Consider the following 22,475-nt stretch of genomic DNA (forward strand, 5'->3'; position numbering starts at 1 on the left):
TCCATAATTTAATATGAGAAAAAAATTGTAAGGGTGTAGCCAGATTTTACTTTACATTCCAATTTGTCTCTGCCAGACAAAATAAGTTAAAATATAATTATAACTAAAATATGATCATTGCTTATTTCTAGCTACAAGTATGTTTTTTTCTCTTTATTGGCACGCAATCTTTGGGTATCGGAAACATTATACCTTTGTGTTTTGTAAGAACAGTGCAGCTCTACGAGTATAGGGTGTTTAATTTCATAGTGCTTATTGAAGTTATTGATCTTTATGTTTCTGAATAATAAAAACACTTTTTGTATTTTATTTAATAATGCTCATGAAATTTCACCCTAATATTTACGCAAATAACCTGTAAGTCGCTGTATCAATTTTCTCTAAATAAACAAAATTAACGAAAGAAACAGAACACTGCAAAATAAAAATCAGGAATTATTAGCGAGCCGGGCTCGCTCGTACAAGAACAGACGCTCATTGAGTGTTGTTTTAACGTGCCAATTTTAATGAAGCACTTAAATTAACATCCATAATAATTATTAAATAGATTATTCTATTAAGGGAATTGTTAAGGGATCATTTAACGTGTTTTTAATGCCAATTTAGAGGTCTTCTTTTCAAAAGCATTTTTTTTAATTTGCAGAGTTGGTGTGGAAATACTTTTTTCTTCTAGATTTGCAAACCACTTTTTGGTATTCGATTGAGTTGAATTTTTACATACCTATTTATGAAATACCGGTATCAAAGCCTTATATACCAATATAATTATAAAACCATCGAACTGATCCAGACCGGAGGTGTTGAAAGGGTCGGGTAATGAGATTAAAAATAAAGTAGGTAAGGTACGTACAATTTGTTATAAGACCTTGTATCAAATGTAATTTATCTGCCATTTTTAGGGTTCCGTAGTCGACTAGGAACCCTTATAGTTTCATCATGTCCGTCTGTCCGCCGTCCGCGGCTTTGCTCCGAGATCGTTAGGGCTAGAAAACTGCAATTTGGCATGGATACATAAATTTTACATGGCGATTTTTTTTTCGCAGTAAATCGATCTTTTAAAATATACTATGGGTCTGCAAAAAATATTTTTTGATAAAGTGAATATTTTCCGAAATTATCCCTCCGATAGAAAATATATATATGTCCCCCTTCTTCTAACTTTGAACCATGGGTCCAATATGAAGAATATCATAAAAACAAGCTTGATACATACTTTCGATGAAAACTATAGCGAATGTGATCAGTCCAGCCGTTTTTGAGTTATTACAACTCTACTCTTCTTAGTAAAAAAAACGGACACGGCGCTGCGAAGGCTGCGAAGGTACTTATAGCCCCCGGTTAATCTATTCTGATAGAATGGTAACTATGAAACTCTACACTGAGCATGGCCCGACATGCTCTTGGTCGATTTACAAAAAATATATCAAATACAATTCTCTGTTCCTTTAAAAGACACGTATTTTTGTGCTAATAAATGTCTTTTTCTCCAATATGCTCGGAAATGTTCACCTTATTGTAGCAAAAATACGGTACGGGAAGTTCTTCATTATGGTCAAACTCAAATTAAAAAAATTCAAACCATTATTGTCGTGTTTTAGCGGACGGGAAATTATTTAACTTTTTAAAAACATGCATCAACTAAGAAAATCGCAAACAGCTACCTAATTAACCGCGGCCGCCGCGGGCTGTGGTACACGACCCGCGGTCAGCATCATTTCAAGCTATAGGATAGAGTCGTGTAAGATCGTGCGAAGAATACTGCTTAATAAAATCAAATACTGTACAACTATTATATTTTTTAACACGCTTTTATTAGGTCGACCTGTATGTAACTATGTAATGGAATCTAAGGAAACTAATTTAACCATCTTCCAAGGATCGTAGCGTCATGAAAATTGGCAGCTGTATGTAGTTCTGATGACAATACAATAATACGGTACTGTCGAACTGATCTGATGATGGAGCCGGAAGATATGAAGTGGAACTTCATGATGGAACATCGTATCATAGCTGTGTTTGGATTTGTCAGAAAAGTCTTGTAATGAACTTTGACCACGATTAGGTTTCAAGGTCTGATGATGAAGCCGAAAGATAGGCACTGGCATTCCATGATGGAATATCGTATTATAGTCGTGTTTGCACTTGTGAGAAAGGTCACGTAATGGACTTTGAACACTATCAGGTTTCAAGGTTATAAAGCGTGATTTTCTAGTGTTTTTAAACTATTAACTTATTTAAGGATCTCATGCGCGCACATATAGCTAATATTGCGCAATTATATTGAATGAACGAATATTAAATGTTACTGAATGGTAGCATAAAATTAATTAAAGAGGGAAATTGTTTTTGACGTTTTTGAGGTGAAGGTTCGATATGAGTGCTGGTTGATGCTTAAATTATGATTATTTTACCTTATTTCCTCGCATGTTAGGAGAAAAGCACTATATATGCCTCGGCAGGAACAGCAATTCGTGGATTCGTCTTCTTTGTTAGACTCCGCTTCGCGTCGTCCTACAAAATCGAAACTCATCCACGAATTGCCCTTTCCCCGGCCTCTGCAATAGTGTACTATTAAATAAAACTTACAAACGATAATACCTATGTCTGCGAGCTTATTGACACGTATTTAATCTGAATGTAAGTATTATGAAAATTTCGTGACATACCCACTGACAATTTCTAGACTTCATTTACTAAATATAAACAAAACATATAAATTAGTATTTGTTTACTCTTAACGATTCTCTTTTATAATTTTATTGATTTTCCTCTAGTCTATTGTACTCAGTGCTATATTTGTCTACCATTCTTCATCAACTCTCATCTACTCAAAGGTTAACTGGAAGAAATCCCTGAAAGGGATAAGTTCGCCTTTGTGCTGCTTATCCTGTGCCATATTTATATTTTGTCTTTTGTACAATAAAGAATTTATACATACATACCTACATACATACGAGTGTTTCTGAAAACCGTATATCGGGTGTTTCCTGTAACACGAGCAAATAATTAAACCATATATTATACTCCCAAAACGATATAACTTTTGATTAACAACTTTTAAAAATTATGAAATCTTTGGATTTTAACTTTTTCATACAAATTTAATATTATTTTCAATGTACGCTGACATCAGTGTGTTAGACGTTGCTTGTCACGCTTTAAACATAACAAAATTCGCAATACATTGCCTCATAAAATTAACTTAACAATGTGTAATAAAAATCAAAACATAAGTTATTTTTCAAAGTTGTTGAACAAATGTTGGTCATTTTGAGTAGTACAGCCTACAGTTTAATTTATTGCTCCTGTTACACGAAACACCCGGTATAATCTCAACAGGTGATAAAAACGTAACAGAGAAGAAACATCCCAATCTATTTTTTTAAATTTAGCAAAAAAGTTACTGGAAGGTTAATTGTATTTTTTTAATAAATTATGAGTAACAATCTTGTGCTGAAATCTACTTAAATTGGAATTTAAACAAGCTTTTAATTTGGATTGTTTGCTCTTCTACCATCAAAGGACGGAAGATAAAAAGGACAACGTTAATTGAAAAACAGTAATGGTAATATAATATTTTGTTATGAATTTATTTATACCTGTTCATGATTATTGATTAATATCAATGTTTGTCTTACACATGATTTTTCCTATTAATTGGATTGGGGAAAAATTATAAACAAATCAATTTACCTTCATTATTTAGGCAGTAGGCACGCATTGTTCAAGATCGACGTCTTATTAAAAACATCTTTTAGCACAATCGAATTAGGACCATCCTCAAAATCTCTAGAACAGTCATGGAATTTGGTATGTATATAAATTAAAGGCCCCTTTTTCATGCTCACTTCATTTGACATTTGTGGACCTCGAGGAATCGCAGCCATTTTGTAAAATGTGTACCATCCAGCAGAAATTCGCGTTTTACTCAAAATCTACGTTCTTTACGAAAATATCGTGTAAGGCAACATTAAAGCTAATAAAACTCTACTCTCTCTTCGACACAGAGTATAAGACCCCAAATTAATTATAAAACTGCCATACAGGATCTCTTGACTACTAATTGGAGTCCTATTTTAAATTGTAGTGATGCTAATATGTCTACAAATAATTTTCTATCAATTGTCACCAGCATTATAGAAAAAAACACGACTATTCAGAGGATTTCAAATAGGAAAAGAAGATACAAGCCATGGATAACGCCTGGTTTACTTCGCTGTATGAAACACAGAGACTTTATTTAAAATCACGAAAATATCCTGATGATCAAATTCTACAGATTTCATATAAGAGGTTTAGAAATACTTGTAATCAAATACTTAATACACTAAAGCGAAATTATGAACGGGACATGATCAATAAACACAAAAATGATTAAAAAAAGATCTGTAATATAATAAAAGAGATATGTCATATTAAAAAACCCCAAACTGAACCTTATTAAAATTAAATCAAATTCTACAGACTCGATCAACTTTATCAATAAATATTTTACCAATATAAGACAAGTCCTTGCTGCGAATATTACTGCCCGTTGCATTCACACTCCCTCTAATGTACCAAATGAAAATGAACAACCTTGTATACCCCGGTTAATTCACTAGTATTGCTGCCTACTGATGAAACTGAAGTACTAAATATAATTATGTCACTAAAAAATAGCTCTTCTACAGGTTGGGATGGTGTACCATCTGCTCTTCTTAAGCTTTCAGCTTCCTCAGTTGCTAGACCCATTGCCCAAATTTGTAACTTAGCCATATCTACTGGTGTATTCCCCAAAGCGCTTAAGAAGTCTGTGGTTGTACCTATTTACAAGGCGGGGGATAAAGACCGTGTCACTAATTACCGGCCGATCTCACTACTTCCTGTTGTATCTAAAGTTCTTGAAAAGGTTATAAATAAACGTCTTAAACATTTCCTGCAAAATTTTAACCTACTGTCCAGTAATCAATATGGATTTCGAAATAATATCTCAACTAATTATATTAATTGTATTAATCACGTTGTCGGAGATATTGTCAATAAACTCGATTCCAAATCCAAATGCAGGAGTATTTCTCGATATAGCCAAGGCCTTTGACACTGTCTCTATCCCAATCCTTCTTGATTAACTACAGAAGCTAGGGATAAGAGGAACTCCTCACCAACTTTTCACTGACTATCTTACTGATGGAACTCAAGTTGTTAAAATAGGTGAACATAAAAGTCACGAGACGCTAGTAAAATTCGGGGTACCGCAGGGTAGCGTACTTGGCCCTACTTTATTTTTAATATATATAGATGGTCTATGTCGCCTTAAACTCCAAAATGCCGCTATTGTGACCTTTGCTGATGATACTGTGCTTATGTTTGATGGACCATCATGGCATGATGTTAACTACACTGCAGAAAAAGGCCTATGGCATGTTATGAATTGGCTCAATAATAATTCTCTATCGCTCAATCTAAGCAAAACAAAATATGTTACGTTTAGCATAAATAACTCCATGCAACCTTCTAATTTTTGTATTCAAGCTCATACTTGTCCGGACACTTACATAGCTCCCTGCAACTGCTACACACTGGAAGCAACTAATGTTGTAAAATATCTTGGTGTAAATATAGATCAAAATTTAAAATGAAACTACCACATTAATTCTTTATTCTCTCGAGTTAGGAAACTAATGTATATATTTAAGAGATCCTAGTATTGTCAAGAATGTATATTTTGGACTGTGCCAGTCCATCATATTATACGGCATTGAAGTTTGGGGAGGTGCCAAAAAGTCTCACATGATTGCAATAGAACGAGCTCAAAGAGCAGTTATTAAGATAGCTACATTTAAAAACTTCAGATACTCAACAACCGCTTTATATAAAGAATTTAACGTTCTATCAGTAAGACAATTATTTGAGAGAAGAAGAAACCGATTTTTTTATCAATCCACCCAGTAGAACTAGTTTTGCCCAAGACTTTGCCTTTTGCCTTGGTCCATTTCTGTACAACAAGATCTCCACAAGTATTAATTTAACCCAGCTTACAGTGAATTGGTGTAAAGCGGCAGTTACATCTTTTTTGAAATTATATGATTATGATGAAACCGAAAAACTTCTAACAACTACTGTCTAAAAATGTCAACCTAACTAAAATTCACTCAGATATTACATATATACAAATCCATCCATACATGCTTCTCGTAGTATTTAGATGACAACTACCTACACACACGCCCACACACACACACACACACGCATATATAAACACTTATTTCCCTTACCATTTGTTTCACTTGCAACCTGTATATGTATACAGTGTGGAAAGATAAGTCGGGCCCTGGAGGGAAACTAGCTTAAATCCTTAAGCTGGCTCATTTTACTTAAAGGAGACATTCCTTTATTTTTAAAAAGAAACAAAACTGCATTCAAAGTTTTTCTAAAACTCGCTAGCCTCGCCCGGGGCTCAAACCAACTAAAATTAAAAAAACAAACATTCCCTATTTTATTATACTAATCGATAGTATTATTATTCAGGATAGCACTTCTCTAACAAATATTTGGTTATTGTTCACTTTCAACAAGTAAAAGACACGTTCTCTTATCCATTCTGTGTTCGTGAAACGAACAATCAGGTCAGGTTTTCGTTTAATGTTTGGTATGGAATCAAAAGTAATATGGTTGTTTTGGTGCACATTTACGAAGGACATCTGAATGCAGCAAAATACATTGAAATATTGGAGCTTCTACAAAATCAATTAAACCTTCTACCGGAAGAGGAACGAAATAATATCATTTTTCAACAAGATGGTGCACTTGCCTACAACAGCAGAATTGCCAGGGCTTACGTCAATGAAAATTTCAATGCCTGGATAGGTACAAACGGGACGATTAGATGGCCTGCAAGAAGTCCAGACGTGACGCCCATGGACTTCTTTTTATGGGGTCATGTAAAAAATGTTATTTATGAAATTTGCTATGAAACCGTTCAAGAGCTAAGGGTTGCGGTGGAAAATGTTATTAGGGGCATACACCACAATACTTTCCTTAAGTCTACAAGAAATTAATTTCAACGGCGACTAATTTTGTGTAGCCGGAACGAGGGGGCTCATTTCGAACAATTTATCAGTTAATTAATTTAAGTGTAACAAATTGATAGTAAAATAAAGTTAATGTTAGATTTAACGATCATTTTTATTTTTATGACGACCGGTTTGGCCTAGACCCTGCCTACGAAGCTAATGGTCCCGGGTTCAAATCCTGGTAAGGGCATTTATTCGTGTGATGAGCATGGATATTTGTTCCTGAGTCATGGGTGTTTTCTATGTATTTAAGTATTTATAATATATATATATATATATCGTTCTCTAAGTACCCTCAACACAAGCCTTATTGAGCTTACTGTGGGACTTAGTCAATTTGTGTAATAATGTCCTATAATATTTATTTAAAATATTTATTTATTATTTAAGACCAAATGTTTGTTAGAGAAATTTTATCCTAAATAATAATACTATCGATTAGTATAATAAAATAGGGAAAGTTTGTTTTTTTAATTTTCGTTGGTTCGAGTCCCGGGCGAGGCAAGCGAGTTTTAGAAAATATTTGAATGCAGTTTTGTTTCTTTTTAAAAATAAAGGAATGTCTTCTTTAAGTAAAATGAGCCAGCTTAAGGATTTAATCTAGTTTCCCTCCAGGGCCCGACTTATCTTACCACACTGTATATACTATATTTTCTTTATCTTTATATAGTGATACTTATAATATATATATAACTAGTACTGCGGAGATACTGACTGTCTGTGACGTCTAGACTTAGATAGATTAAATGTGATCTGGGAGAGGTGGTGCATCCTGCCGTCATACAGTTCTTACTAGTACGGAGGAATCATTTCCTACTCTTACGAATAATATACTGTAAAGTTAAAAATGTATTAAAAGGAAATAAATAAATTGAAATTGAATTGAATTTAATCTACTGTTAATTTTTCAGCGCGGATCCCAACTACCGTTCCGCGGTGATCAACACGAACGTGATCGTTCGTCACACGGGCGAAGTGACGTGGCTGAGTCATGGCATCTACGTATCTGTGTGTGACATCAACGTGGAACAGTTCCCATTCGACGTGCAGCTGTGCACCATGAAATGGGCTTCGTGGACTTACGATGGTTTTCAGGTATTTCAACAATTTTAAGTAGGTATAAGGTCCGAGTACGTGATCAACCGTATCAACACGATCGTGATAGTTCCGTTTGCGACATAAACGTCATAATCACAATCATAATCATTTATTCGTGGCAACCATGGTGTTACATGATGTTTTTATAATTAAGTAGTCAGTACAAACTGAGCCTTACTATGTCGCAGCAACGTTTCAAAATATTTACAGTATTAAGTAAGTTTTAAACAAACAGTAGATTAAATATAACATAAAATCGTCAAGCAGTTCCCGTTCAACTTTCAATTTGCCATGGTGAGTTAAAATACTTATAATAAATACATCGGGGCAACTTTTTATCATATCGGATTTCTAAATATCATTCCAGCGAATACGTAGTTATTTCTGCGAAGGAATCATCGCTTTTATAATTGTTTCATTGAAACTATAATTACGGCAAGCTCTTAACTTACCAATGTAACTAACCTAACCATTGTTGTCTTTAAATATATAAAAAAACGAAAGACATATATTAAACTCATCAACAAGAGGGATTTACCCTAACAGTAAATAATATAAGTACTATTATTACTAGTACATAAGTGTACTAGCAGAAACAAATAATAATTAAATAATAAAGCCCTTTTTCATCAGGTATCAGCTGTATTCAGTGTTTTAATCACGAAATGGCACTTAATACCGAGAAAGGTGTTATCTTACATTTTTAATTACGAAAGAAGGGAGTATTTAACTGAGTTTTGCGAAGTAAAACAACGCAAAACGGAGGCTTAGCGGGATACCTGAAGAGGTAAATTTTGCATTCAAAATATTTTCCTCATTTGTTGGAAATATGCATGAACAAAGCTGTCCTCGTTTAAACGGGCTGAGTTGGAAAGGTTATGGCATGAAATATATTTTTACCCAGTGAAGCGGTGCAGTGTATTTGTACAAACTACTACTGGTATCTGTTGTTATTGTTATGAATACTTACAGTCATCCACAATACACATACATGTCTTCATTTATCTCGTATGAAATAATGAAAAGGTGATATTAGATAAACATTAAAATAAATTGCAAGTGCAGGATGTTTTAGCGATTTCTTACTTATATAATTATTAGCCTTGACGACGAGCTTGACACTGACTTGACCATGATATATTCGCAGCGTGTGCGTTACTTACTTTCTATGCATCTCGCTCGTACTGGCACGTATTAGTGCGAGCAAGATGTATAAGAAAGTAAGTTACGCAGGCGTTAGCGAATATGTCAGTGTTAAACTGGTGGTAGCCGTATAGGTTACTATATGTACCTAACAACTGCATAGAAACACTAATGCATTTATAAGATTCGTAATTTTTACTGCATCATACAGAGTGGCCCATAAATATGTCGAAAACAATTTTTTAATTATTTTGTTACTTACACGTCTTTTGCAAAATGTCGTTATAAATTAAAACTAAGTACAATAATTGAACTGAAAAAAAAAATACAGTGTGTAAATTCAAATTCAAAAAATATATATAAACGGTGGTTAGCATAGGACCTAAGAAGTAAATTGAGATACATTTTGCTTAGAAATACAATGAAAATATTATCCATACAAAACAATTCGGCCCGCAATGTAAAGCAACACACAAGTTACGAGATGCGAGCTTTGTAATGTACTGTCAATGTTTGTTGGCAGCTACTACTCGTATATGCTCGCATAATGTCATGCTCGTAATGTCATGTCATGTTATGTTATGTATCGTAATGTTTACAGTAAATTTTCAAAAATTAGGGGTCATAATTTAGAGTAGCTTAAATAATTATATGCTATAGTTGTTTGATGTAGTATGAAAAAATTAAATCAGAACAAACACAATAAATTATTTACGTGGAACTTAAAACCTAAATCTAAAAATAATTAATACTAAACTTAAAACTAAGTATAGAAAATATCAAATCAATATCAAAATGACGAATCTATAAGGGTTCCGTTTTTTGCCATTTGGCTACGGAACCCTAAAAAAAATACTTACCTACAAAATAATAAAAAACCCAATTACAAAGAGAACACTCCGTCCAATAAATCAGCCTGCAGCATGGACCCCATGACACTGGCGGCGTTACCTCTCTGTATCGCAAGGGAGATACGTTGAGAGAGGTACGCGCCAGTCCTGGGGTCCCCTGTTGTGTCGACCAGCCGCGCCGACAGTGCCCTCATAAATGCTTTCATGTCGGCTGACCAGGGACCCAAAGTCTCGACCGCAAGCGCCGCAAACTCATAGACGTTGAGTAAGCCCGAGTAACTTAAAAAACTTTTTAATTAATTATAAAACTGATAAATTTTATTTCTGTTTTAATTTATCACCCGTATTGGATTTAAACATTGTATTATCATCAAAATATTCTGCTTTAGTATTGATACACAAACGCAAAGTATTATATAACCGTGAATCATTCAAAACTTATAGTAAAATTATCAAAAATACGAACATTAAAAAATATTCAACGTATTTTGGACCAATGTACAAGACATTTGAAACATACTTACAAGTGTACCATTAATAACAAAGGTTTTACTTAAGTAATTTTCCAAATGGAGCCTGCTTAGATCCATATGTACGTTTATGCGATTAATTGCTCAAAAAATTATGTATCGTTATTGCCGTCTACATAAGAGACGAAATATTGTTTAAACTTTAATTTCTAAGAAGCGGTGTCGAGTAAATTAGAAATACCGCGATACGAGGATATTAATGTTGGCAGTAAATCTCTGCCTTCTACTGCGGTGAGTTGCATGGCCGACCCGCTACAACTTTCTTGGAAAATATTATTTTAATCCTGCATAAAACTGCAGTTGTGCAGAACTAAATGCAAACGCTTTTACCTACTTGTATTTGAATCAGTAATACGAGTACGGAACTGATATAAAAGTTGTTTAAAGAGTGGCGGGCTGAGCCCTTTTTGGGGTACAATAGATAGAGGCAAAACGGATATTTTTTTCTTTGACGGTAATTAAATACACATAGGTATCTACTTTTTAATTAAACACCGTACCTACTTATTTTAACAAAACTGGATACATTTGTTATTCGGCCTGCGGCGGGTAAAATGGAGGAAAAATGTTCGTTTTAATCCGATTTTTCTAGTAATATGAATCAAATCAAGCAAAATGAATCGTGTACAATCGTCATAAGTAAGGAATGCAATCTCGCACCAAGATTGGCAATTCGTGGTCTCACACGAAAACTTGGATCACTCATCCGAGATCTAGAAATTATTAATCGAGATCTCGGCCGAGATTGAAAACATCGAGATTTCCTGTCAACAACATTGAATCTCGAAAATACGTGCGATATCTCACCAGATCTCGAAATTGCGGGATCGAGATTGCATTCCCTACTGCCAAGGTGTTCACAAATATCTGAACAAAGCCTCTTTTATCAAGACGTTAAAGTGCATATTCAGATATTTTTGACCATCTTAGCCGCTCCGTTATCCGATGTTGACTGTATGTAACTATATTATATGGCAGTATTCAAACTATTTATTTACATAATTACATAACCATTCAATAGAAAATCATTTCAAAATGTTTACATATCATACTCGGCCCACCTCACCTTAAGTTGAGGTATGCCGAGTAAGTAATAAATTATATATTCTCTGATATACCTACTGTACAAAATTTTAACTGCGGAATTAAAAGGGCGTCGGAAACAATGCCTATTATTAATTTTCAAATTAAAACGCCGTCTGAAAAAATGTCGCGCAGAATATTTTTAGAGAACAGCTGTCATTTATCACTTCATCGTTCATTCATCTGTCTGCGGTTTTGAGTACCTAATAGTACCTATATTTGTTTTATTTTAATTATCATTTAACATTGGTTTATTAGAAAACACAATTCCCATCGTTAGGGGTAGTGGTATTGTGTTTTCTAATAAACCAACAAATTTCTGTATAAATCGGTATATTCATGTTATTGTCTTACTGATTCCCCAACTTTTATTTTGATTATTTTTTGCTTTATGAACTAAACGGCAAATGGTGTCCACATTTTTCCATTTAGGTGATAAAGTCAAAAGTAAGTAATATAAAACTACTTATGTCACATATATCAATCATCGGGGAATAAGTAGGATATTAATATGAAAGTACATACATTAATTGGTATATTAGAACAAAACCCCGTTTATGAAGGCAACACAGGATGGTCGACCCAAAACACGTTCGGTTTGAACATACTGCACTAAACCTTAGTTTTTAATTGCGTGGAATTCTGACGTCTCCTGGTGATGTCAGGCAAAAAAATACTCCTTAAATTTATGGTGAGAATTACAAACCAAAATAAAACATCGGAAATACATTGGGACATGATTATTTTTAATTTCAATCATCATAATACTTTATTCGTGAAAACAATGATGGTTTAATTTTAAAGTGCACTATTTCGATAAGAGAAAATATCAGGTAGTTTTCTGGGGTAAAAATTATTGGTACTAGTATCATTCTAATGATTTTCAAATATCGTAAACCTTTGGACTAAATTTATATTTTTTATATTTTTTACTATCTCGTCTCGTTTTAAACAAAAACTAATGTTCAAGTGAATTGGTTTATACCGTGGCAGCTTCAGCTATCCTCCGTCCGAACCCTCTTATTAGCATATCTGGCCACTGCGATATAATTATAATAAGTGTTTATGTCACGTGCTTAAAATTATTGTCATTCTTTGTATTTTCCTAAAATCATATTGATTGAGTTTTATCAAGCGTTTTGACGTAATCCGCCGTTCGTGCGACGGAGGCAGCGGGAAGCGGCGTCCATAGATGGGAACAAAGGTCGAGTCGCTGTGTTCCACTCCAACCTATGGCCGCCGCTCGCCGCTGCTGCCGCCACACGATATCGTGACCGAGCCGTGAGTGCTCCATTTCAAACAAATTGCATAATTGTTTACGTTAGGACACATGTCATTCGGCTTTCAACAGGTTGAACGTGCGAATGTGTTTGAAATTACGTTCATAGGAACTGCCCACTTTGAAAATTTTTAGTCAAATAAAAGTTCATGCAAGAAATATTAATTTCATATGAAAATTATTGATAATAATATGTACAGTAAAAAAATGTTCACTATCCCTGAAAAATCAAATTATGACACCTGTCAGAATTCCACGCAATCAAAAACGAAGGTTTACATGCTACAGTTCTAATTACATATAAATATTAAAAAAGAGGTTTAGATTTAAATTGCATAACATGCAAAATATTATCTAATGGAATTACATAAGGAGAGTTACGTCAAACGTCAAACTTAACTATACGAGTAGATGATAAAAAATAAAATGTAACTAAGTAAGACAAGTAATTAGGTATCAGTGGTAGTTAAGTCAGTCAATTCAGGGGTTAGAAGCTAATATATATGGTGTATTTTATATATACTCTTTTCTAACATCGTGTAATTTATGAAGATGGAATTTTTGGAACTCGCTAGAAGCGAAGCAACGTCCTTATATTCAACTTGGAACACACGGCTGGCTAGGGGCACGCCCCGGACTTTCGAAGTTTTTTTCGTTTTCGATAGTTTGTTCCGCGGTAACTTTAGTAAATTTGTTCTAATTTAAATGAAATTAGGTAAAAGCGTTGTTAAGACCATTATCTTTTTTAAGTTTTAACTCGAGCAGGAACGATCAAGGGGTTATGGAGCTAGAAGGCCTAAAACCGGTTTGATGAAGGGTCTTGCTATACTGGTCAATTCGTTTGGTATGGTAGTTTTATTTTTGTTTTGATTATGTTGAAAATTTATATCTGAGGATCTGAAAGATTCATGGTGTAAAAACTGACCACCATTTTGAATTACGCGTTTTTGGCAAATCGTGAGTTCTTAGTTTAAGTTCGAACTACTAGTATAGCAATATTTTATTAGGCCTAACCTAACTAATTTTCGTAATTTCGCAACGCGTGAAATGACTGCAATAAGCAGCGGCATCGGCTTTCTTGGTAAGGCTTTCTTAAGTTATAATGCGAACAGGATACCTAGATCAAGGGGTTATAGGGTTAGAAGTTCCAAAAGCGATTTTGTGATGATGAGGATAAAGAATACCATAGCCATAGCATAGGTATGGTAGGTGGTTCAATGGTCGTATTGATGGTGTGTTACGCAGGAAAAACTGGGCGTATATCTTAAGATCCGAAAGGTCTTTTACCATTCACAGTCGAAATATAGTCGAGAATGGAAGAGAAGTGTTGTGAATTTTGTGAATTTTGAATTTCTAATTTTTTTTTATTCAATCGCTTCGAAAATTATACTATGAATCCACTCTATATAATTTTGTGGTCAAAAGGCTAGCTTTTGCAATTGCACGATTTTGGCGAAATGCGAGTTTACAGTTCGGGGCAAACTACTAGTACTTACGTAGTATTTAAGTTTAGATTATTACAAAGATTTTCTTGTAAATACCATTTTACGAGAATTGGGTACGTAAATAATGATATTATCGAGTAAACTTTATGTAAAGGTTGTCTGGAAGAGATCGCTCTTTAGCGATAAGACCGCATATTTAATCAATTGTTTCTTTTCTTTTCTTGTATCTTTTAATTGAGGTGTGCCAATAAAGAGTATTCTATCTATCTATCTATCCATGTCACAATTTGATAAAAAATCAACAGCCATTGTGTAAAACATAGGAAACAGGTAATTACAATTACCTACCGTGTGTTTTACGAAAACGCAAATGTATACAGACTTTCATTATTATTCAGATTGTAGACATACTATAATATTTTATTATGCTATACATACATTTTACATTTGTACTATGTAGGTACATAAATAATTATTTAAATACAATGAAAAAAAAAACATTAAAATTGACTATAAACCAAACAGGAGTAAAAGTAAACAAAAAGAAAGACACAAATACAAAAATTAATCAAACAACCCGTCCCGAGCCCTCCCAGACGCAAAGGTGCCCATTACGCTCGCCGCGTTGCCATCAGGAATGACCCGGAACGAGGATCATGACCCCTCTCCCTCAACCGCCGCCCCAATTCGCCCAAGAAAATTTTGGCCTCGGCACACCAACACCCGGACGTCTCTACCGCTAACGGGACAAACATATATCTCGACAGCAGCGCCGAGTACTTATCGCGCTTTCGGAGTGCCGCAAATTCAGCCGCCGCTCCTGCCGTCCGGACAGTCCGGCCAACGTGCGAGGCGGCAAAAGTGCTGACACAAGTGGCATCCCAGAGAAGACACTTACCCCTTTCCCATGGTACAAGAGTCAGCCCGTCAGGTCTTTTGCCATCGGACCGGCTCAGTCCTGGAGGCTCCATCAAGCACGGTACATTTGCTGACAAAAGTGCTCTCCTTACAATATCATTTAGGGCATGGTGCCGTGGAAACCCACGCTCCGACAACAACTCAACGCATGGTGACCATTACTCTCAACCATAGTGCCGCAGATGCATATGTGAGGTTCGCAAACATCGCAGCCCAGGCGAAGAGCGACAGCCACGACAGCATTGAGTTGTTGTCGAGAAGGGTACCCACATGTGGAGAGGGAAGTGCATGTAACCATGCCCCCGCCTCAGGCCTAGAAACAGCCATAAGCCTAGCCTTGTCTGTACCCACAGCGTTTTCCAGCAGGCCATCGATTGTAGACTATTATTATTCAGACGGTCCCCTAGCCCAGCTGAGGCGGTAGTGACCCTGCCTAGGAAGCAGGAGGTCCCGGGTTCAAATCCTGGTAAGGATATTTATTTGTGTGTTCATCACTGATATGTTGCTGCGTTATGGATGTTTTCTATTTATTTAAGCATTTATCCATATTTATCGTAGTCTTGTACCCACAACACTGTGAGACTCGGTCGATTTGTATAAGAATGTCCCATAATATTTATTTATTTCATGGTTATGATTTAACATGAATAAGGTGATTCTTAATTTTACGGAGCACTGCGCAAATTTGATATGGCGTGCCAATAGTAATACCTATTTAACTCTGAGAGGAGGAGCAAATTAATTTATTTACGTAGATATCCCACTCTCTTTTCTAGTTATGTATTTTTTGTCGTCTTTGTTACATGAAATATATAATGGTCGTATTCCGATACAATTATGTGTATCAGACTTGAACTACATTGATATTTATTTTAACTTTTTCTTGTATTTATTATGCATTGAACCTATAGGTACCAATTCCTTAAGTGTTTATTAGATGTGTTGTGTGTGCATAATATACCTATTGATTTTGCTCGATATTTCTACTATATTGGTTGGATCATGAATCACGCAAAATAATAGCGAATTAAATTATATCATAAATTATTTTAGGCATGTAAGCCCGACAAGCGTGCCCATGACACGTACATACGCGTCAGTCAACAAATGATGAATGGATCCAAGAAAACTTGAGCCGGTGAGATTCTGAAAAAGTTTACCTCGAAAAACGTTGGCCCGGAAGAGTTTTAGGTACTTACGTGCCTACTTCTTGTCCGAAAATTTTGAACCCGACTTATTTTGGCTAATGACCAGCAAAAAACAAACTTTCATAGATTAATAAATAAATACCTTATAAATAAATAAAAAACCTAGAAAGGATTATTCAAAACGAACATTTATATCACGGCCTGAGCCTTTGGTATGTACTGAGAATACCGAACAAAGTAATCAAAGGTGCAATGTAGGTAGTGTCACGGACGTGTGACCGTGCTCCGAATCTAAACTTGTATCCTATAGGAAACCGCCTTGCATATGTCTACCAGACAAAGCCACCTGGCGGATCATAACTAAAGTCAAGGCCGACATTTACATCTAAAGTGCAGCAATAAGGGAATCACAACGGTTTAAAGCCTTGATTACACGTCGGCGGCGTACATTGGTGCGTGGCTTGAATCGACCAAATAAGTTGCTGAACTAAGCGCAGGCTTAACCTTATGTTTGATTAGGTTTATACATTTAACTACAATATGGGGTTCTTCAAAAAGTAAGGGAACAGTTTTTAAAGGCTCGGCAAAACGTATGTAACACACATGTAGTAGCAGGTATCCATAGTCTACGGTGACCGCGTACCATCATGCGAGCCGTATGATTGTTTGCCATGAATGTGTACATATAATCTCACTGGAAACTACTTGAAATTATACAATATACAATTGTGTGACCTGTAAGATTAAATAATTCAGTTTTATTTTTATTCATGGAAATTTTTATCTTGAGCAATATCTCCAAGTAGTCGGGTTAACAAAATTAATAAAATATAAAGAGCCTGTGAAAGGAGAGTTTATCACCAAAAATGTAAGATAGAAAGTTTTTGTTGTCCGTCAGCCCTGCGGCGAAACTGGCGAAAGAGCTCCTTGTGAATACAATGGACCGCCTGTTTGCCTTTTAAATTACAACATTTTTTCATTTTTACACCGAAAATAAACAGTGACCCTAGTCTGAGGGTTAGGTACTGCCTAACATATTTTGTATGGTGATTAAATTAATCGTTAGGGAGTTTTAAGGGTTACGTAGCCAAAATTACTAAAACGCAACCCTTATAGTTTCGCCATGTTCGTCTATCCGTCCCTCCGACTATTCGTATGAAGCAGCCATTTTTCAAGTAAAAATCAACGAGTGCCACATTATGCAATAGGTCTTTAAAAATGACAGTACTCGTAATGTTTTAATAGCGGAAATAATCGCTCCGAAAGTAAAAAAAAAAATGTGTCCTTAAGCGGAGAGGGACTAACGTTTGAATCGGCCATGCTATAAATAAATAAATAAAGTAATATAAATTTTATAGGTTGAGCCTTTGATAATCTTTAAAAAAAAAAACTTATCCTCGTACTAAAACGAAGTATCACGAAAATACGCCTTTTTAGGGTTCCGTAGTCAACTAGGAACCCTTATAGTTTCGCCATGTCCGTCTGTTTGTTTAAACTTTATTGCACAAATTTACGAAAAGAGTACAAATGGCGGACTTAACGCCTTGAGGCATTCTCTACCAGTCAACCATCGGGCTAAACATGGGGTCTGTCTGTCCGCGGCTTTGCTCCGTGGTAGTTAGTGCTAGAAAGATGAAATTTGGCATGGACATATAAATCAATAAAGCCGACAAAGTAGTACAATAAAATCTAAAAATTTAATTTTTTTAGGGTACTTCCCCTACACGTAAAGTGGAGGTGATTTTTTTTTTGGTTCAACCCTACTGTGTGGGGTAGCGTTGGAAAGGTCTTTTAAAACTAATAGGGGTCTTCAACCAATATTTTTTGATAAAGTGAATATTTTCGGAAATAATCGCTCCGAAAGAAAAAAAAAATGTGTCCCCCCCTCTAACTTTTGAACCATAGGTCTAAAAAATATGAAAAAAATCGTAGAAGAAGAGATTTAGAAAGACATTAAATGAAAACTATGCATTTAGCTGTTTTAGAGTTATCGCAAAAACTTTCCCCTTCATAGTAAAAAGACGTCCACAGTTAAACGTTATTACGACATTAAATGGGTTGTTTAAGTTATTTGGCATTATTCACGTAAATAAGCTAAAATTTAAGATAAAAATCTGTTACTTTAATTAGGTACTGATTATGCAAATTTGCCCATTTGTTTAACTCGGGTGAAAGGTACCGTTTCATCCCTTGGTTAACAATCTACTATACTTTAAGCTCCAGTTTAGCTTATTGCGACGGAAGAGTAACTACAGAACCCTACACTGAGCATGGCCCGACATGCTCTTGGCCGATTTTTGTATTATATGAAGGTACGGCACCCTCCGCACCCTCCATTATGCCCGGTTTGATACGCACTTGGCCAGTTTTTTTAAAAATTAATTTTAGCTTCTACGCTTACAATTCAATCGTAATCACTGGGACACAAGTTGATTTCACATGATATAAATCATTGGAGTTCCGTAGTCAAAATGGCAAAAATGGATCTTTATAGTTTCGTGATTTTGGCTGACAACTATTTGGCTTGGCACCGACTTCAAACATGTTCAATTGGCAGCGCTTATAAAAGTAGTAATATTTTTTTTTAATAATTCCTTCTTTTACACAAAATAAGTTGAATTGTCATAAAACAATTTAAGCGGGATGACAAGAATGTGCATTTTGGCAAACATCAACTTGTCATTCGTAAGGTCTTTAACCTAAAATTAAAAATACGAGTTACAATACAAATAAACCCCAACTAACTTTAATTTTGGTCTAATACACGAGTAAATCAAGAAGATAAGACTTCATAATACATAATATTTACAATAGGGATGATGACATTGACACATATTGAATTTTGTGCCGCATGAATTCTATTTAATTAAGATTTATATTATTATTATATGAATTTTGCAATGTATTCTCAAATTATTTTATGATAAGTTTAGTTTAGTTTATTATTTGTAAATAGGCAAGATTATTGCCATGTCCTAACATGAAAGTTGAGCATTATTATATTTCATTTTCGCCAAATACTATTTTAATAGCAACACAAGCGTACTTAAATCGGTTAACATATCGTAAAGCTCCATACAATTTATAGCATAACGCTTATTAGACGCTTAAAATACAGTTGGTTAAGCCAGCAGAGTTTTTGAGAAATCGTAACGCTTTTTTAGATCACAAAACTGCGCAATTTTAATTTTGGCCGAATTCAGAGATTTTTTTTTGTTAACTTACTTAAAATAAAATAGAAATCATAATAATCAAGCTTACGCTCAGTGGGAGTGATAGAAAAACCTGAACCAAAGAGTAAAGTAAGTATATAGGAAAAGAGAGCCCTCTTGAAGCATTTTAAGGAAACTATTTTTTTTTTTATACTACGTCGGTGGCAAACAAGCAAACGGCCCGCCTGATGGTAAGCAGTCTCCGTAGCCTATGTACGCCTGCAACTCCAGAGGATTTCGAAGCGCTATCTCTATTTTGTATCCGAAACTAGCTATGTATGTGTGTGTGTGCACACCTACATATGCATCTGTAAACTTGTAAGCCGCCCAAGTAGACCTAATATTATGTAGAAAAGTTTTAAAACAATGGAATCCAAAAAAAGACATACTTTATAGTATAGAAAGGATATGTTTATTGCTTTTTATTTGGTATACAAGATAGCAATAGACTAGGTGTTGTAAGCACTTGAATTGTTGAGCTTCGTCTTCTGTGACTTTTATTTCAGTCTGACTTAGAACTCTTTCATGTGCGCGAGAACTAGGCAAGTCAGTTGACTTGCCTAGTTCTCGACTGAGCGTTTCTTCTTTGACCTTAACATCCAACTGGACTTGAATTCAAGATATTTCGGAGGTTAAAGTAAGGACAGGTAAACTGCACATTCGGAGAATTCCTGGTAATTTCGTCTCGCTCTCTAGCACCGTAAACTATTCGCTCCAGATATTCTTTAAAATAAACATATGAGTAATGATGTCGTGATTCGGGTCCTTCTTGTACTAATGAATTTCAGGCATAGGACGTATGTCTTGTCTACGCACGTACCTCCATAGATGCACTCCATCTCGTCTAACTTAGCGGAATAAAATTTCACAAATCTTGGCAGAGCGTTATCCGACATTTTTGGTCGTAAACAAAATTAAAATAATCATCGCTTGTTTTCATCGCTGCATGAGCACTAAGGAGGATGGTATTTTCTTCTTACCTTCGAAAATATCTAAACCTCCCGGCATTGCCTTGAACAGTGTTAAAATTTTAAACCTCCAGGTTTTGTAACATTGGAACTATTGGGATTCTAATTTCCCTATTTGAATTTGGCTCGTGTTTAATGCTTGCTCCGATTTTACTCTGCTCTGCTCTGCATTTTAAAATTAATAGATAAATAACCACTCACATGATTCCGATTTTAACGAAAGGTGCCCTGAATTGCTCTGCCATTTCGCAGATACGACGGCACAGTGTCGTGATATCTTCAAAAATCGATAACTTTGCTTCTGCTTAAGCATTTGGATGATTCTTGATTCTTTAGGTTTTATAATGGTAAAGAAACAAAGAAATTTATTTTCTTACTTTAGCTATTTGCTGTTATAATAAAAATAATTATTAAAAATTCACGAAGTTTACCCAAAGGAATAATTTCCGAGTTATAGTAGAAAACTGTTTTTAATAAAAAATCTAAATCGATAACATATCTTTTTTTTAAATTCAATTTAAAGAAGGCTTAATAAGCTTTTAATTGATACTAAACACCTTGATAGCTCACCTATAAAATTGCAGAGTAAAACTGATTCAAATTCTGATAACCACTCACATGATTCCGATTTTAACGAAAGGTGCCCTGAATTGCTCTGCCATTTCGCAGATACGACGGCACAGTGTCGTGATATCTTCAAAAATCGATAACTTTGCTTCTGCTTAAGCATTTGGAATGATTCTTTCGGTTTTATAATGGTAAAGAAACAAAGAAATTTATTTTCTTACTTTAGCTATTTGCTGTTATAATAAAAATAATTATTAAAAATTCACGAAGTTTACCCAAAGGAATAATTTCCGAGTTATAGTAGAAAACTATTTTTAATAAAAAATCTAAATCGATAACATATCTTTTTTTTAAATTCAATTTAAAGAAGGCTTAATAAGCTTTTAATTGATACTAAACACCTTGATAGCTCACCTATAAAATTGCAGAGTAAAACTGATTCAAATTCTGATAAGGAACTTTCGAATTGCTCCACCTGGCGTGTAACTATGTGCTATATTCGTGATTTTTTTGTGGCTAATTTAGACACTGAAGTACAAAAATATAGTAAAAAACTGTTTAAGACACTAATTACCTTGAAATAAAATACATAATTTATGTAATTATCACAATGATAGTGGCTTTATAACTTAAAATAACAAAAGAGTATTTACATACCTACTAAACTTTGGTGTTTTTAAAACGACCGATCACCAACAACCGAACTAACTTATAACTACACTAACACGTATAATATATGCACCATAACATACACTTCATAACAAATTAAGCACAATAAGCAAATAGTAACTATTAACACATGAAATTATACTGATTACAAACGTAAATAAACAACACGGCGGCCGGCAAACTGACCTGCGCCATGTCAAAAACAACGATGGCTACCTATTTAGGGCGGAGCACAACAGTCGCGCGGTGCAGATGTTCAACAGAAATATGAACTTTTAACACATTCACTGCCAGACGAAAAACGGCAAGCTACCCCAGGATCCGGGCAATATATATAAGAAATATTAGTAAATAGAAATTATAAGTAAGTAGTAACAAACACCCCAAAACGCGTATGCAACGTCTAGTGTACCACATGCCTTACGATGTGCAAAAATGCTTTAAGCAACCACAGTTGCTGTGTTTGTACTTACAATTTTCCGTCACATGGTTTGTTCGCTAATCCTGGA

General features: G+C 34.9%; 1 protein-coding gene across 1 annotated transcript in view; it reads left to right on the forward strand.

Annotated features, from left to right (window-relative positions):
* Positions 1-22,475, forward strand: part of LOC133519141 (neuronal acetylcholine receptor subunit alpha-10-like) — a 78,652-nt gene that overhangs the window by 25,581 nt on the left and 30,596 nt on the right. The window contains exon 4 of the mRNA XM_061853090.1: positions 7,967-8,150. Coding sequence (XP_061709074.1) covers positions 7,967-8,150 — 184 coding nt within the window. The remainder of the gene's footprint in view (positions 1-7,966; positions 8,151-22,475) is intronic.

Source organism: Cydia pomonella, chromosome 6 (genome assembly GCF_033807575.1).
Source record: "Cydia pomonella isolate Wapato2018A chromosome 6, ilCydPomo1, whole genome shotgun sequence".
Taxonomy (NCBI): domain Eukaryota; kingdom Metazoa; phylum Arthropoda; class Insecta; order Lepidoptera; family Tortricidae; genus Cydia; species Cydia pomonella.